The sequence below is a fragment of the Silurus aristotelis genome (genome assembly GCF_946808225.1).
Source record: "Silurus aristotelis genome assembly, chromosome: 10".
Lineage (NCBI taxonomy): Eukaryota > Metazoa > Chordata > Actinopteri > Siluriformes > Siluridae > Silurus > Silurus aristotelis.
In genome coordinates, this window is record NC_139583.1 from 19,484,481 (window position 1) to 19,502,227 (window position 17,747).

Below are 17,747 nucleotides of genomic sequence, written 5' to 3' on the forward strand. Positions count from 1 at the left end.
GACTATGGATTTGTGGAGTCCAAACTCTTAAGAGATGGATTTGCAACCTTTTTCAACTTGATGTGCAAGAACAACTCTTTTTCTGAGGTACTCAGAAATCTCTATTGTTCATGCCATGATTCACTTCCACAAACTTCCATGTTTAATGAAGATCAGACATTGATAGAACCATACTTTTTAAATAAAACAGGGTACTCACTGACACCTGATTGTCATCCCATTGATTGAAAACAGATGGACTCTAATTTGACTTTTAAATTAAAAAATCTTCTAAAAAATGTCTTGCTTGTTTGATTGTGTTCACTTTGTCTACTTTGAGGAATTGAGGAAAACCTGATGTTTTGAGTCATATTTATCCAGAAATAATGAACATTCAAAAGGTTTACAAGCTTCAAGCACCACTATACAATGTTTCCTTGTGTTTATACATGTTGCATTCTTTATATATATATATATTTTACTAATATATTGCTGAAATGTTTTTAATAAAGATCTACATTTCTACATAGCAGTTATCACAAATATTAAGCATGTGTAGCTGTAAAAATGTGGTGTATATACACTGCATTAAGGTAATAGGGTAAACCATATTCTAGGAAAGGGAAAACGCAAGTGAGCAATGCCTAAATTTATAACCTGTCTTGTGATATCTCATAGACCATTTTAGATAAGCTGGCCTTTGCTACTCTACGGAGTTACACAGCAGACACTGTTGAAACTATTTCTGGCCAAAGAATACATAGTTTACGAGAATGTTCTGGCTGTGTGGAGCTATTACGTTTCTTTTGTTAAGTCATGGAGCTGCTCTTCTTCCACCTTGTGACAGGTAAGGTTTCTAAATATGTTGTTTTTTATCCACACAATAAAATTTTTTTTTTTATTGTATCCCTTTATATGCCATTTGTTGTTTTGTATTTTTCTACCAGTTTCACCTAGCAATTTAGTAAAATGGCTGTACAACAAAAATTAATGAGTTTAACTTTGGTTACAGTCTGACATTTTTTTCTTTCAACAGCAATGTATTGAGCAATTAAAATATAATACTTATGCAAACCAGGGGCATTTCTAAGAGTTAACAAGTGTTAAGTGCATTGTGTAAAGCAAAAATGTAATTATATATTAGAGATTAGATAAGATTCAACTTTATGTAATTGTGCAAAGTACATGTACAGAGCCAATGAAATGCAGTCAGCATCTAAGCAAAAGTGCATAAGTGGCCTGTTTACAATAAATAGCTAAATGTTAAATGAGGGTATGAACAGTGTTTGAATTGAGTGGGGCTGGGGGGGATCCGGGACCCCCCCTTAAGGCATTAGGGACCCCTCCATGACAAGTAAAAAATAGACTTAGGGGGTCCTAATATATTTGTAGTTTTTTTAGTAAAAAATATATGAATTACACAAAAACTGGGGACCCCCCATAAGACATGACTCAATTCGAGCACTGTGTATGAATCCATATGTACAGGGGAGAGAGTTATTAATCTACAGAAGGTGCAGTAGGCAATAAGATATGTTATATATCAATATACAGTATAATTGTGCAAAGATTGTGCAGAGGATCAAGAAGATAACATGCTCAAATAACGTGATATACATATGTACATATATGAACGTTTGTATGATGCAGTATATACAGAATAAATATGGGTGGAATATTCAGTAGTGCAGTGATAAACTCACCTTATGGATTGTGCAAAGATGCATAGTGGATGAAGCAGTGCAATACAGACAAAAAGTGCAGTAGTGCATTTGTTGACATTATATGATCAACAGTTCAGTGTAGTAACAGCTACAGACAAAACAGCTATTTTTCAGTCTGTTTGTGCGGTCTCTGAGGCACCTGTAGCGTCGGCCCGATGGGAGAAAGGTGAATAGTCTATGGTCGGGGTTAAAAGTCTCTTTCGATGATTCGTTAGGCAGTTTTTACCACCCTCTGAAAGGGTTTAGGGTCTGAAGCAGTGCAGTTGCTGTACCATACTGAAATGCAGTTTGTAAGTATGCTTTAAATGGTGTTTGTAATTAAGTCCAGGGTCCAGGTACAAAGTGGTGCGCTGATGCCAAGTTGTTTCCACTTCAAGACTAGAAAAGTTAAGCTAATATCAACAAACAACATCCTGGCATAAGTGACTGGGTTGCCTAGGTAAGTCAGGTCAGCACAGTGGAAATGGCGTCCTCTGTTAACCTATTTGGGCAATAGGCAAATTGGTATAGGTCCAGATTAGGTGGCAGACAGGCTGTACGGTGGTATTAAGGTCAATAGGCAACTGACTGTGAACATCATAAAACTTTGAGATGAGGAAATGTTTTTTGTAGGTGGGTCAGAAAATACATGCAAATACAGTACAGTATATTGGTGATCCATCCATCCATCCAAGTCAGTATTCAGTTTTAGGCTGACTGACAAAAAGCTATTGAAATGATCCTAACCTTGAAAAATGTGTTTACTGATTTCTGTGCTTCCTTGATATCTTTGTTTATGCATGTGATACTGCTAGTGAGATTTACTGCACTGGTGAGCTTTTGAAACAGGTTCAGATGGCCAAACTTTTTGATGACAACAAGGCCTTTGTGGATATGAAATTGATTGTGGCACCCGGTGAGTACACTGCATTACTTTGGGGTTTTCCTTTGATATTTCCTCATTGTCTGCTTAGTGCTGATCTCACTGTTGTTTTTCACTTCATGTAGAGAATGTTTCAGATGCCTTCTTAAAGCTTACACAAAGTTTTCCAAATGGAACTGTTCCTCCTTCAGATCTAAAATTGTTTGTAAATAAACACTTTGCGAATAGTGGGAAAGAGTTTGAGCCGTGGAGTCCTCCTGATTGGCACGACAAGTAAGATCTTAGGTGGAATTGTGATGAAAAAAAAGTGAAAGTATGTTTCCTACTCCCGGAAGTGATTACTGCAATTATTTGTAATTTATTGCAGACCAAAATTGCTGTCCAAGATATCTGACCCAAAATTTCGCAGCTGGGCAGAGGCCTTGCACAATTTGTGGAAATCACTTGGCCGAAAGGTCTGTCCTGTTAAAACAGAATATCTGCATGATCAGAATTTTCCTTGGTGGATCTTAGTTCTCTATATTTTTTTCACAGATCAATAATGATGTGAGGGACAATCCTCAACTTTATTCTATAATATACTGCCCATATCCAGGAATTGTACCAGGTGGACGCTTCACTGAGTTTTACTACTGGTGAGGCAAGCATGCATACACATATATCAAGCATGCATACACATATACCTCAAACAATAACTTTAACATTTGAATGTTAACATTAACATAGGTAATCCTAGTTTATTTATATGTTCAATAGGGACTCATACTGGGTGCTAAATGGCCTCATTTTATCCGAGATGATAGAAACAGCAAGAGGAATGATTCAAAACTTCCTCCACATGGTAGAGAGGTAAACCTCTTTTCAGAATTACAATTAGCCCAAATACATAACCTGCACATTTAAGATGATTTAAAAACTGGTTTAACTGCCTGACGTTCATGCAGGTATGGTTTTGTACCAAATGGAGGGAGAATTTACTATGAACGACGCAGCCAGCCACCCTTTCTGCCTCTAATGGTAGAGAGTTACTATGAAGCAACTAAGGACACAGATTTTCTAAAGTAAGTCTTTTTGCTGTTCATTTCTCCTACTGGTAATTTCCTACTGCTAATTTCTACTTTTAGATTTGGTATAATCATTGTTGCCTCATACAAAGTTTGTTGATGTTTGCAGGAAGGCTTTGCCGTTGCTGGAAGATGAGTACAGGTTTTGGATGGAGAACCGCTCCATTGTTGTCGAAGTGAATAATGTCAAGCATGTCATGAATCGTTATTTTGTACAAGTTGGAGAGCCCAGGTAAGAGCTAATGAGACTGTGCAACTTAAAATTAACTTCACAAAGTAAACGGCCAGCTGGTGGAAGATAGCAGATAATGCAGTGTGATCCCTTTACAGGCCAGAATCATATACACATGATGCAGAGCTGGCAGAGGGCTTACCTGCAGGTACATCTTTACATTTCAAGCACTGACTTTTTATGCAATAGAATAATTTGTTACTTTCGTATGAAAAAGTCTGAAAAAATATGGAAAAAATAATATAGTCAAATAATAAGATCTGAATAATATAATATAGTAAAATAATATAACTATATAAAATGCTTTACAGCATTTAAACTATATAAAATGCTTTAAAAATAATAAGATCTGAATAATACAATATAGTAAAATAATATAACTATATAAAATGCTTTAAAGAACCCAGCCATTAGGGAGGCACAAGCCAGTGCACTCTTAGTGCCGGTCCCAAGCCCGGGTAAATGGGGAGGGTTGCGTTAGGAAGGGCATCCAGCGTAAAACATGTGCCAAATCGAATATGCAGATCACATAAAAGAATTTCATACCGGATCAGTCGAGGCCTGGGTTAACAACGACAGCCACAGGTATCGTTAGCCAAAAGAGGACCGGTGGAAATTGGGCTACTGTTGGCCGAAGGAGGAGAAGGAGAGGAGAAAGACGTCTACAGAGACAGCAGGGAAAGGAGAAGTGTAGGAGGGTGGAGGTTCGGGTTGGTACTTTAAATGTTAGTACTATGACTGGTAAAGGGAGAGAGGGAGCTGATATGATGGAGAGGAGAAAGGTAGATATGTTGTGTGTTTAGGAGACCAAGTGGAAAGGGAGTAAGGCCAGGAACATTAGAGGTGGGTTTAAATTGTTCTATTATGGTGTTGATGGAAAGAGAAATGGTGTAGGGGTGATTCTGAAGGAAGAGTACAATAAGAGTGTAGTGGAGGTGAATAGAGTTTCTGATAGTGTGATGAACGTGAACCTGGAAGTTGAAGGGATGATGATAAATGTCATCAGTGCCTATGCTCCACAAGTGGGCTGTGAGATGGAGGAGAAGGAAAGATTCTGGAGTGAATTAGATGAAGTGGTGGATGGTGTACCTAGGAACGAATGATTGGTGATTGGGGCAGACTTTAATGGGCATGTAGTTGAAGGGAACAGAGGTGATGAGGAGGGTATGGGTATGTATGGCCTTAAGAAGAGGAATGTGGAAGGGCAGATGTTGGTGGTTTTTGCTAAAAGGATGGAAATGGCAGTGGTGAATGCATATTTTAAGAAGAAGGATGATCATAGGGTGACCTATAAGAGTGGAGGAAGGTGCACACAGGTGGATTATGTTCTATGCAGGAGATGCAACCTGAAGGAGATTGTAGACTGTAAGGTGTTGGCAGGGGACAGTGTAGCTAGACAGCATCGGATGGTGGTCTGTAGGATGGTTTTGGAGGAGGAGTGTGGAGAGAGGAGGAGAGTGAGGACTAAAAGAAAAATAAGATGGTGGAAACTGAAGGAGGAAGACTGTAGTGTGAGATTCAGGGAGGAGGTCAGACAGGGGCTCGGTGGTGGTGAAGAGGTGCTGGATGATTGGGTAACTACTGCAGGAGTGATGAGGGTGGCAGCTAGAAAGGTACTTGGTGTGACATCTGGAAATAGAAAGACAAAAGATGTGGTGGTGGAATGAGGAAGTACAGGAGAGCATTAGGGGAAAGAGGTTGGCAAAACAAAAGTGGGATCGACAGAGTGATGAGAAAAGCAGGCAGGAGTACAAGGAGATGCGGCAGCAGGTAAAGACGGATGTGGTGAAAGCCAAGGAAAGGGCATATGAGGAGCTGTATGAGAGGTTGGACACTAAGGAAGGAGAAAAGGATTACCGATTGGCCAGACAAAGGGACCGATGGGAAGGATGTGCTGCAAGTTAGAGCAATAAAGGATGGAGATGGAAATGTGTTGACTAGTGAGGAGAGTGTGTTGAGAAAGTGGAGGGAGTATTTTGAGCAGCTGATGAATGAGGAAAATGAGAGAGAGAAAAGGTTGGATGGTGTGGAGATGGTAAAACAGGATGTGGATAGGATTAGTAAGGAGGAAGTGAGAGCAGCGATTAAGAGGATGAAGAATGGAAAGACGGTTGGACCAGATGACATACCGGTAGAAGCGTGGAGATGTTTAGGAGAGATGGCAGTGGAGTTTTTAACCAGATTGTTTAACAAGATTCTGGAAGGTGAGAGGATGCCTGAGGAATGGAGAAGGAGTTTGCTGGTACCGATCTTTAAGCATAAGGGAGATGTGCAGACCTGTAGTAACTACATGGGAATTAAGTTGATCAGTCACACCATGAAGTTATGGGAAAGAGTAGTGGAAGCCAGGCTGAGAGAAGAGGTGACCATCTGTGAGCAACAGTATGGTTTAATGCAGAGGAAGAGCTCCACAGATGCCTTAGTTGCTTTGAGAATGTTGATAGAGAAGTATAGAGAAGTACAGAAGGAATTGCATTGTGTATTTGTGGATTTAGAGAAAGCGTACGACAGAGTGCCAAGAGAGGAATTGTGGTATTGAATGAGGAAGTCAGGTGTGTCAGAGAAGAATGTGAGGGTGGTGCAGGAGATGTATGAGGACAGTGTGACAGCAGTGAAGTGTGCAGTAGGAAAGACAGACTGGTACAGGGTTAAGGTTGGACTGCATCAAGGATCAGCCCTGAGCCCTTTCCTGTTTGCAGTGGTGATGGACAGGTTGACGGACGAGGTCAGACAGGAGTCTCCCTGGACTATGATGTTTGCAGATGATATAGTGATTTGTGGTGAGAGTAGTAAGCAGGTTGAAAGAGCCTGGAAAGGTGGAGATATGTGCTGGAGAGAAGGGGAATGAAAGTCAGTAGGAGTATGACAGAGTACATGTGCGTAAATGAAAGGGATGGCAGTGGAATGGTGCGGTTGCAGGGAGAAGATGTGGAGAAGTTGGAGGAGTTCAGGTACCTGGGGTCAACAGTGCAAAGTAATGGAGAGTGTGTTAGAGAAGTGAAGAAAAGAGTGCAGGCAGGGTGGAGTGGGTGGAGAAGAGTGACAGGAGTGATTTGTGATAGAAGAGTATATGCAAGAATGAAAGGGAAAGTTTATAGGACTGTGGTGAGACCTGTGATGTTGTATGGATTAGAAACAGTGGCATTGAGTAAAAGACAGAAGGTGGAGCTGGAGGTAGCAGAACTGAAGTTGTTAAGGTTTTCGTTGGGAGTGACGAGGATGGACAGGATTAGAAATGAGTTTATTAGAGGGACAGCGCATGTAGGATGTTTTGGTGACAAGGTGAGGGAGGCAAGATTTGGACATGTGCAGAGGAGGGACATGAGTTATATTGGTAGAAGAATGCTGAGGATGGAGCCACCAGGTAGGAGGAAAAAACGAAGGCCAAGGAGGAGGTTCATGGATGTGGTGAGGGAAGACATGCAGGAAGTTGGTGTAAAAGAGGCAGATGTAGAGGACAGGGTGGTATGAAGACAGATGATCCTCTGTTGCGACCCCTAATGGGAGCAGCCGAAAGAAGAAGAAGAAGAAATGCTTTAAAGAAACAACCTCTTTTTTTTTTTTTTTTTTTTTTTACTGATCTTGTTTCTTTTTTAGAGGCCCAGGAAAAGCTGTGGACAGAACTGAAAGCAGGTGCTGAGTCTGGTTGGGATTTCTCTTCTCGCTGGTACATTAATAACTTAAACCAAAACAGTGGGGTATTTAAGGACACTAAGACCAGCTCCATCGTGCCAGTTGAACTAAATGCTCTTATTTGTCGCAATGAGCGTATCTTGGCCACCTTCCACAAAATTTTGGGTGAGCAAGATGACATCAGCAAGCTTGAGCAAATCTTTATACAGACTAGGGTCTGGCATTTTTTTTGTAAATTGGGACATGACAGTCTCAATCTTGTGATTAGACTGAAAATCAGCACAGCCATACATAATTATCGCTGTGTTGATAACAGTACAAGCAAATTAATGGATTGAAACTAACTGTTATAAAAAAATTTATTTTTATATATAAAATGTATAATACAATACTATAATTGCAATAATTTAGTACACATTTTGTACAAGCAAATTAATAAAATTCTTATTCATATATATATTTTTACCATACTAACATTTGATCTCACATTTGTTTGTAATCTACCAATGTTTGTATATTAAATGAGTGTTGGTATGGCTTCATCCTCTTACTGCAGGTAATGAGAAAATGGCACTTGCACATGACAGTGCTGTCGCTTCCAGGTTAAAGGCTATAGAGAATGTTTTATGGGATGCAAACAAGGGCGCATGGTTTGATTATAACTTGTTGAGTAAGACCAGGAACACAGCCTTCTATCCAACAAACTTAAGTCCTCTCTGGGCACGGTGCTATTCTCAGCCTGAGATGGGACAGCAGGCACTACAGTATCTCAGAGTGAGTTATGTTCATTAAATACACTTTTTTGGCTGTATTAGTAATTGTGTGTTGCAGGGCATGTGATTTTTAATTCAAATGTGATAATTTTTCAGTTTACAAACGTATTATTATTTTAAGTTGTATGAATCATTTAATGTTCAACTGGATTGTATTTCAGATATTACATGACTTATGTACAGGTAGATATGGCCTGTATTACATAATTTATTATAGACACGTCATGTCATGTCATGTCTCCATACAGCCTCTGGTTATCTACAGTACGTGATAGGGTTGGGAAAACTGTGCACTGTTGTCATAGTGCAATACACATAACTCACCAGCTGATGGCACACTTTACACACTATTGCCTTATACAGCATTATATAACTGGGGGGAAAAAATGGAAATATGGGAGAAAAATCGAATTCTCTCTTCTTGCCTATGCTTGTCCTGTCTCTTCATACTTCTTTTTATAGCTTTCTTTGTTTGACTTATATAATTTGTCTAAATCTCAGTTTACTTGTATATTCTTTGCTAGTAAGATTTATATTGTAAAAATAATTAAGGAAAATCAGCTCAAAAACATTTAAAAATCAGCTATAGCATTAAAACTACTTGCCCAATAATGTATAGATTCTCTGCCCTGTTGAGGCATTTATTTCACAAAACCTCTGAAGATGTTCTGTGGTATTGGAACCAAATCTTTAGCATCAGATAATTTAAGTCTTGTGAGTTGTAAGTTGCGACCTGGAACAGATGCTCGGTTGGATTTAGAACTGGGAAATTTGAAGGACATAATCTACACGTTAAATTGTTTGTCATGTTCCTTGAAAAAATTCCTGAAAAAGGGGTGCACTTGATCTACAATGTTTCAGTAAATGAAATATTCTAAATGGCAGCTGCATAAATGGCAGCAAACGAGGTTTCCGAGCAGAACAATGCCCATCTGCCTCTGCACTACACTCTTCCTCTTGTGCATCCTGAAGCCTTTTCTTTCTCAGATAAGTGATGCACATGTACCTGGCTATCAATATGATTTAAAAGGATATGTGATTCTTTAGATCATCTTTTTCTATTGCTCTCACTGCTCAGTGGCTGCATATTCACTGTGTGTTTTCATCTTTTAAACATAGGCAGCATGAACTTGTTTCAGTAATTTGTGCAACAATATCAAATCAAATCAAATTAAATTTTATTTTATTCATCACATACACATACATACAGGGTACGACATGCAGTGAAATGCTTTATACGACAGTCCGGCAAGAGGGGAATAGGGTGGGGAGAAAGAAAAAAAAAAAAAAGCAGATAAATAAAGTATAAAAACTATATAAAATAAATATAGGGTATAAAGGATATATAAAGATATGTATGTAAACAAAGAGAAAAATGTATATACAAAGAAAATCCTTATGGCAGTAGACAGTGAAACAGTAAACAATGTGTACCAAAGTGTAAACAATAGACAATTTTAGTGGTGGGTTGTCCATAAAGTGTCCGTGTGCGGTATGGTGTGGTGAAAGGGTCCGTAAGTGTCCGTGTGCGGTATAGAGTGACCATAAAGTGTCCGTGTGCGGTATGGTGTGGTGAAAGGGTCCGTAAGTGTCCGTGTGCGGTATAGAGTGACCATAAAGTGTCCGTGTGCAGAATGGTGTGGAATAAAATAAATAAATATAAATATTTTTTATTTTAGCTTAGGTCTTCTTAGGGCACCCATGACCCTGTTGCCTTTTGTTAGGTATTAACCACTGTATGCAGAGAACTGGGAGCACATCACAAGATCTGCTACTTTGTAGGTGTTCTGAACCAGTTTTTCTCCACATGTTGTGCTTTCATTCGAATTTCAGTTTGGCCTTCTGGTGGTGTGCAGTCTATATATTTGCTCTCTAAGTCTTTTTTGAATGTTAGATTTAATGTTAAATCTGCCTTTATGTAGTTGTGTGAAGACTGTTGTTTTGAGCTTTTCTTTACAGCACCCACATTCTTGTAATCAACTGCTGATGTTTTCTTTGGCTCACCTGCTTTATCTGTCTCGTTTGTCAGGGCATTACTAAATTTGTATTGGCAGTGCTCAGTGCTTGTGTAATGGTGCAGATTTCCCTCTTTTTTTGCTTTAAATTGTCTTCCTTTTCTCTCATAGAGAGCTTACTAGTCTTCATGTTAGTTTATCGTTTTTAACAAATGCAACCTTTACAGGTGAATCCCAGGGTTCAAATCCATACATTCAAGAGGAATAATGGTTTAAACAAAGGGTCTTCAACCTTAAAATGTTTTAATGTATTTATTCTGCCTGTCTCTGTCTTTCTCTGTATAGGGGAGTGGTGGTCTGGACTACCCCAATGGTGTTCCCACCTCTCTGAATCAGAGTGGCCAGCAATGGGACATGCCTAATGCGTGGCCTCCACTCCAGCACATGCTTATAGAGGGTAGGAAAAAAAATAAAGGATAAGATCTGTCTAAATTTAGGTTATTCATTTTTAATTAGGTATAAACACAATAATAATTATGATTTATTTATATAATTGAAAACATAAAATGTAAGTAATACACAGAGATGTGGCTTAGTTTTAAAAACAAACTCATTCACTCTAAACATTAATAATAATCAAGCAAAAATAAATAAATATTGCAAATGTTTTTGTTGCTCTATGCTTTTTAAATTGAATCTAATTGATTACAATGCAAAATTAGTTACATAATGTCAGATGAAAAGTACCATGTGTACAAAAACATGCATTAAAAGACAATTAGCAATGGCAGCAGCAGCAATCAAGTACATTAAGTACAAGATACAATGCATGCCATGTTGGTCCTGCTGTATGAAAACAAAACATATCAGCACTATTCTTAACTGATGTCAGGATTTAACCATACTCAAATTGAATGTAATTTTCATAATATACAAACTTATTTTTGCAAACCAGTCCTCTTAATATAGAGGGAAAATTAATGATGAGATTTCTAACCAATATAGCACACATCAAAGCATTTCTTCTGGTTGAAATCTCTGTAATTCTTGATTTATCTGACTAAGCATTGTTGTGCTAACCTAAAAGTGTTTTTTTTAATTATGATTGGGTTACTAGAAAAATATTGGTCACCATTAAGAGCTTTCATCAAGCATTTCACGAGTTTACCATTGAGTTAACTTTACAACTCTCCAGAAGTATATGTTTTATGAGATTATGTGCCAACTGGCCACTGCATACAGTGCAGACTGGCACTTCTGACTTGTGACATTATATATTATACATTCCTGACTACTTATTTATTCCAATTCTCCTTACATGTTCAGTTAATTGTAGGAAAGACTTTTCACTAGCCTAAAAGCTGAAGGTAAAAAAAGAATGAAACAGGACAATAGGGATGTGTTGTTCAATAAAATATTTAATAGCGCAACAGATGCATAAAATTAAATACAATAGTTGACCAGGATGTAGTAGGTCATATGGTCAATTGACAACCCCAGGCTTGTTGGGGAAAAACAAACATATTTGATGATTAGGTTTTAGGACATTAGCTATTTTAAATCACTTGATATTTAAAATCACACAATGTTCTTATTCTTAGGTCTTTCCCAGCTTGACTCGATGGAAGGAAAAGATCTTGCCTTTGATTTGGCACAAAAGTGGATTCAAACAAATTGGCTGGCTTATGAAAAATACGATGCTATGTTTGAAAAGGTGAATTTTCTGTTTGTTTTTTTTTTCTTTCTAATGTTTTAATTATATGAATGAATGCATTGATTACAGATTTGTTGGAGTTTGAGGGTATCTACATCCAAATTGCAACAGAATAATTAACAGCATAATCCAGACAAATTGAATGCTGTGCATTGTTCAAGTCTGACCTAAATCAAATTGAGCAATTACCTCTTTTGCTAAAGGCAAACCATCCTAGAACAAGCAGGAAATCTGGCACAACTAGCATCTGGTAAAGAATATTGCTTCCTTATCAGTTGTTTATTGACTACTACATCGACTAAGTATTAAAAGAGGAGAGGGTGGGGGGGGGTCACATTTAAAAAGTGTTGTCATTCCCACTCATTAGATGTAAATATCCTCAACTCAAAGCTGAAGGTGTGCACTGTGAGCTAATGTATATACACGTCTGCTGCAGTATGATGTCAGTGGAGATGGCAAACCTGGAGGAGGTGGTGAATATGAAGTTCAGGTACTCTTGCTGTGATTCTGTTTGGAAATGTTTGTGTACAAATGTCTGCTTTTCTGATGGTAATCTCTTAAAAATTATTTGAAGTGTGTTTTTAAGACTAATAACATGCTTTTAACAAAGTATGAACCAATGTTACATTATAATGATGAAACATACATTGGGCCAAAAAGCTACAGTGAGGAAAATAAGTATTTGAACACCCTGCTATTTTGCAAGTTCTCCCACTTAGAAATCATGGAGGGGTCTGAAATTGTCATCGTAGGTGCATGTCCACTGTGAGAGACATAATCATAAAAAAAAAAAATCCAGAAATCACAATATATGATTTTAAAACTATTTATTTGTATGATACAGCTGCAAATAAGTATTTGAATGCCTGTCTATCAGCTAGAATTCTGACCCCCAAAGACCTGTTAGTCTGCCTTTAAAATGTCCACCTCCACTACATTTATTATCCTAAAGTAGATGCACCTGTTTGAGGTCGTTAGCTGCGTAAAGACACCTGTCCACCCCATACAATCAGTAAGAATCCAACTACTAACATGGCCAAGACCAAAGAGCTGTCCAAAGACACTAGAGACAAAATTGTACACCTCCACAAGGCTGGAAAGGGCTACAGGGAAATTGCCAAGCAGCTTGGTGAAAAAAGGTCCACTGTTGGAGCAATCATTAGAAAATGGAAGAAGCTAAACATGACTGTTAATTTCCCTCGGACTGGGGCTCCATGCAAGATCTCACCTCGTGGGGTCTCACTGATCCTAAGGAAGGTGAGAAATCAGCCCAGAACTCCACGGGAGGAGCTGGTCAATGACCTGAAAAGAGCTGGGACCACCGTTTCCAAGGTTACTGTTGGTAATACACTAAGACGTCATGGTTTGAAATCATGCATTTCACGGAATGTTCCCCTGCTTAAACCAGCACATGTCCAGGCACTTTTTAAGTTTGCCAATGACCATTTGGATGATCCAGAGGAGTCATGGGAGAAAGTCATGTGGTCAGATGAGACCAAAATAGAACTTTTGGGTCATAATTCCACTAAACGTGTTTGGAGGAAGAAGAATGATGAGTACCATCCCAAGAACACCATCCCTACTGTGAAGCATGGGGGTGGGAGCATCATGCTTTGGGGGTGTTTTTCTGCACATGGGACAGGGCGACTGCACTTTATTAAGGAGAGGATGACCAGGGCCATGTATTGCAAGATTTTGGGGAACAACCTCCTTCCCTCAGTTAGAGCATTGAAGATGGGTCGAGGCTGGGTCTTCCAACATGACAATGACCCAAAGCACACAGCCAGGATAACCAAGGAGTGGCTCTGTAAGAAGCATATCAAGGTTCTGGTGTGGCCTAGCCAGTCTCCAGACCTGAACCCAATAGAGAATCTTTGGGGGGAGCTCAAACTCCGTGTTTCTCAGCGACAGGCCAGAAACCTGACTGATCTAAAGAAGATCTGTGTGGAGGAGTGGGCCAAAATCCTTCCTGCAGTGTGTGCAAACCTGGTGAAAAACTACAGGAAACGTTTGACCTCTGTAATTGCAAACAAAGGCTACTGTACCAAATATTAACATTGACTTTCTCAGGTGTTCAAATACTTATTTGCAGCTGTATCATACAAATAAATAGTTATAAAATCATACATTGTGATTTCGGGATTTTTTTTTTTAGATTATGTCTCTCACAGTGGACATGCACCTACGATGACAATTTCAGACCCCTCCATGATTTCTAAGTGGGAGAACTTGCAAAATAGCAGTGTTCAAATACTTATCTTCCCCACTGTTTTTGATACACTGCCAAGAATGGAGAGATCTGTAATTATCATTGTAGGTACACCTCAACTGTGAGAGACAGAATCTAAAAAAAAAAAATCCAGAAAATCACATTGTATTATTTTTAAATAATTAATTTCCATTTTATTGCATGAAATAAGTATTTAATACAATAGAAAAATAGAACAGAGGTCGGACGTTTCCTGTAGTTCTTGACCAGGTTTGCACACACTCCAGCAGGGATTTTGGCCCTCTTCTCCAAACAGGTCTTCTCCATATATTTCAGGTCTTAGGGCTGTCGCTAGCAACACAGAGTTTCAGCTCCCTCCATAGATTTTATATTGGGTTCAGGTCTGGAGACCAGGACCTTAAAATGCTTCTTACAGAGCCACTCCTTAGTTGCCCTGGCTGTGTGTTTGGGGTCATTGACATGCTGGAAGACCCAGCCACCACCCATCTTCGGTGCTCTTACTGAGGGAAGGGGGTTGTTGCCCAAAATCTCGCAATACATGGCCCCATCCATCCGCCCTCTTAATACGGTGCAGTCATCCTGTCACCTTTGCAGAAAAGCACACCAAAGCATGGTGTTTCCACCCCCATGCTTCATGGTTGGGATGGTGTTCTTGGGATTGTACTCATCCTTCTTTTCCCTCCAAACACTGCGAGTGGAGTTTATACCAAAAAGTTATATTTTGGTCTCATCTGACCACATGACCTTCTTCCATGTCTCCTCTGGATCATCCAGATAGTCTTTGGCAAACTTCAGATGGGCCTGGCTTGATCAGGGGGACCTTGAGCATGCTGCAGGAATTTAATCAATGACAGTGTAGTGTGTTACTAATGGTAACCGTTGAGACTGTGGTCCCAGCTTTCTTCAGGTCATTGACCAGGTCCTCCTGTGTAGTCCTAGGCTGATCCCTCACCTTTATCAGGATCTGAGGGAGATTGGCAGTCATCTTAAATTTCTTCCATTGTCTTATAATTGCACAGTTGTTGCCTTTTGTTAGTGTCCTTAGACAGCTCTTTGGTCTTGCCCATAGTAGAGAGGTTGGAGTCTGATTGATTGAGTGTTTGGTTAGGTGTCTTTTAAACAGGTAATGAGTTCAAACAGGTGCAGTTATACAGGTAATGAGTGGAGGATAGGAGAGTTTCTTAAAGACAAACTAACAGGTCTGTGAGAGACAGAATTATTGCTGGTTGGTAGGTAATCAAATACCTATTTCATGCAATAAAATGGAAATTAATTATTTAAAAATCATACGATATGATTTTCTGGATTTTTTTTTAGATTCTGTCTCTTACAGTTTAGTTGTACCTATGATGAAAATTACAGATCTCTTCGTTCTTGTGAGTAAGTGGGAAAACTTAAAAAATCAGTAGTGTATCAAATACTTATTTGACCAACTGTTTATAAATTCAGGTCACTGTAGGCAAGATGTTGGGACACTGTGTAAAATATAAATAAAAAACAGAATGATTTGCAATTTCATGATTTTCATAAACCCATATTTTAATCACAAAAGAACGTACAAAAGATAGATGTTTTAACTATGTAAAATATATGTTTATATTTATTTATAGTTTATCTTAAAGAGGTAGAATCTCTCAAAAGCAAATATAGGCAAAGCTTCAGCAATCTGTGAAAGACTATTTCTACAAATTGCGGAACAATGTTATATTCCTTAACAGTCTGTGTTCCTTACAGTACATAATATCATCAATAGTTTTAAAGTTACCTGAAGAAAACAATATTAGATGCCCCTAATCTTTGGGCCCTTAAGTATGACCTTCGGGCCCTCACTGCATTTAAAACAGTCATGATTCTGTAATGGAAATCACTGTCTGTAAACACAGTTTGCCATGTCATCCACAAAGGCACGTTAAATCTCTTATCATGCAAAGAAAAAGGCAGGTGTGAACATGATCCAGAAAAGCTGTTATACTCTCTGGGCCAAAGCTTATTTAAAATGTAAATGAAAATGTCTTGTTCAGTGAAGACCTTGCATATTTCAGAAAGTCAATGCTAACTGCATACTGCATCTATTACAATAGCATGCCTTAATAGTAGAAGAGTCTGGATGCTGAACTGGTCTGCCTGCAGTCTATAGATTTTACTATTTGAAAACATTTGGCACATGAAACAAAAAATACAACAAAGGACACCCAGAAATTTTGAGCAGCTAGACTCCTGTAACACACACACGGGAAAACATTCCTCTCCGCAACTGGTCTCCTCATTTCCTAAATGTATACGGACAAAAAACGTAAGGCAACACAGAGGTAAACATGGCCCTGTCACAACTTTATTGAGAACTGTTGTAGCCATCAAATTCAAAATGACATTTTTTCCCTTAAAAATGGTATATATTCTCAGTTTAATCATTTGATGTTTTTTTGTTATAGAAAATGGATTTGTGATTTGCAAATCATTGTTTACATTGTGTCTGAACTTTTTTGGAATTGGGGTTGTATCACTGATTGTGAATGTGCCAGCATCTAAAACAATGCTGTCTTTTTTCTTGTAAAAATTTTTACACAGTATAACTTGAATAGTTCTACTAGAGTCATGTTTGCACTTGCTTTTGCAGCTGGGGTTTGGATGGACCAATGGTGTTGCTCTACAGCTGTTGGACCAGTATGGGGATAAGCTGAGTTCTGGGGGTTGTGTCCTGGGTTCTGGCCTACTGATTGGAGTCATTTACCCCATTGTAAATTGCATATTTTACTATGCATTATTCTGATAGATATATTTGGAAAAATGACATCTTGAATAATAACATTTTATATTACCATTGATGTCTATATGTAGCTATAACTGCAGCAATTGCTACAAATGCAGTGATTAAAATAAATGTAAATCTTTGGAGTTTCTAGTTCAATTAATTTGTATGAATTATCAATATGTTCTAAATTGTGATAAAAATTATACCCTAGGACATGATTGTGTATACATACAGCATAGTTGTACAACTATTTAAGTAAATAAGTGCTTAGGTAAAAGTATTAAACAAAAGCTAGAAATAAGAGCAATTTATAGTTATATTTCCTAGTGAATTTCTTCAGAAAGCAGAAGATGATGGGAAATGTCACTATTGATTTGTTGTCATTTATTTTTTCATGATACACAATCAAGTTAAATGTAACCATTATTTTGGTAGTAGATCAGGTAGCAGATTTGTAGATGTGGCATTGTGTGAGACAATGTACTTTACATTAATTACGATGGTGCTGTCCAAAGAATAGCACCTGCAACAGCTGATAATAAAATGAAGTTTATTTTTAGAAAAAAGCATAAGAATAAAGATAAAGAAATGTATATTACCCAACAAGACATTTACTCTGCATTGATGTCACAGATCATTCCTTATTATTATAAGTAAAAAATGTTTTAAATGAAAAATAAAATGCTGTAATTTCAAGTGTATAAATCTCTATTTTCTTATTTTAATTTCTACATTCTTTGAATAAATTTTTCTTTTTTGAAGATAATTTGCAAAATAAATAAAAAAAAAAACAATTCTAAGAATGCCTGTTTGTATGGTCTCTACTTAC

General features: G+C 38.1%; 1 protein-coding gene across 2 annotated transcripts; it reads left to right on the forward strand.

Moving 5' to 3' along the window:
- The first annotated feature begins 663 nt into the window (after positions 1–663).
- Positions 664–17,614, forward strand: treh (trehalase (brush-border membrane glycoprotein)). 2 transcript variants are annotated; one of them, XM_083552679.1, is made up of 15 exons: positions 664–826; positions 2,498–2,598; positions 2,691–2,838; positions 2,933–3,020; positions 3,100–3,200; positions 3,322–3,414; positions 3,510–3,626; positions 3,739–3,861; positions 3,960–4,009; positions 7,459–7,659; positions 8,051–8,268; positions 10,568–10,679; positions 11,824–11,936; positions 12,373–12,426; positions 16,784–17,614. In XM_083552679.1, exons 1-15 carry the CDS (start codon positions 753–755, stop codon positions 16,934–16,936), a joined length of 1,746 nt encoding a protein of 581 aa, XP_083408805.1. In that variant the 5' UTR covers positions 664–752; the 3' UTR covers positions 16,937–17,614. The 2 variants fall into 2 exon arrangements, with proteins under 2 accessions (XP_083408805.1, XP_083408806.1); XM_083552680.1 differs by having other exon boundaries at positions 735–826; positions 2,532–2,598.
- The last annotated feature ends 133 nt before the right edge of the window (positions 17,615–17,747 follow it).

Excerpts from the sequence above, each read along its gene's own strand:
- treh (XM_083552679.1), top strand. The coding sequence starts at position 753 with ATGTTCTGGCTGTGTGGAGCTATTACGTTTCTTTTGTTAAGTCATGGA. Across the intron at positions 827-2,497 it reads CTTCTTCCACCTTGTGACAG|TGAGATTTACTGCACTGGTG; the intron begins GTAAGGTTTCTA and ends TGATACTGCTAG. Across the intron at positions 2,839-2,932 it reads CCTCCTGATTGGCACGACAA|ACCAAAATTGCTGTCCAAGA; the intron begins GTAAGATCTTAG and ends AATTTATTGCAG.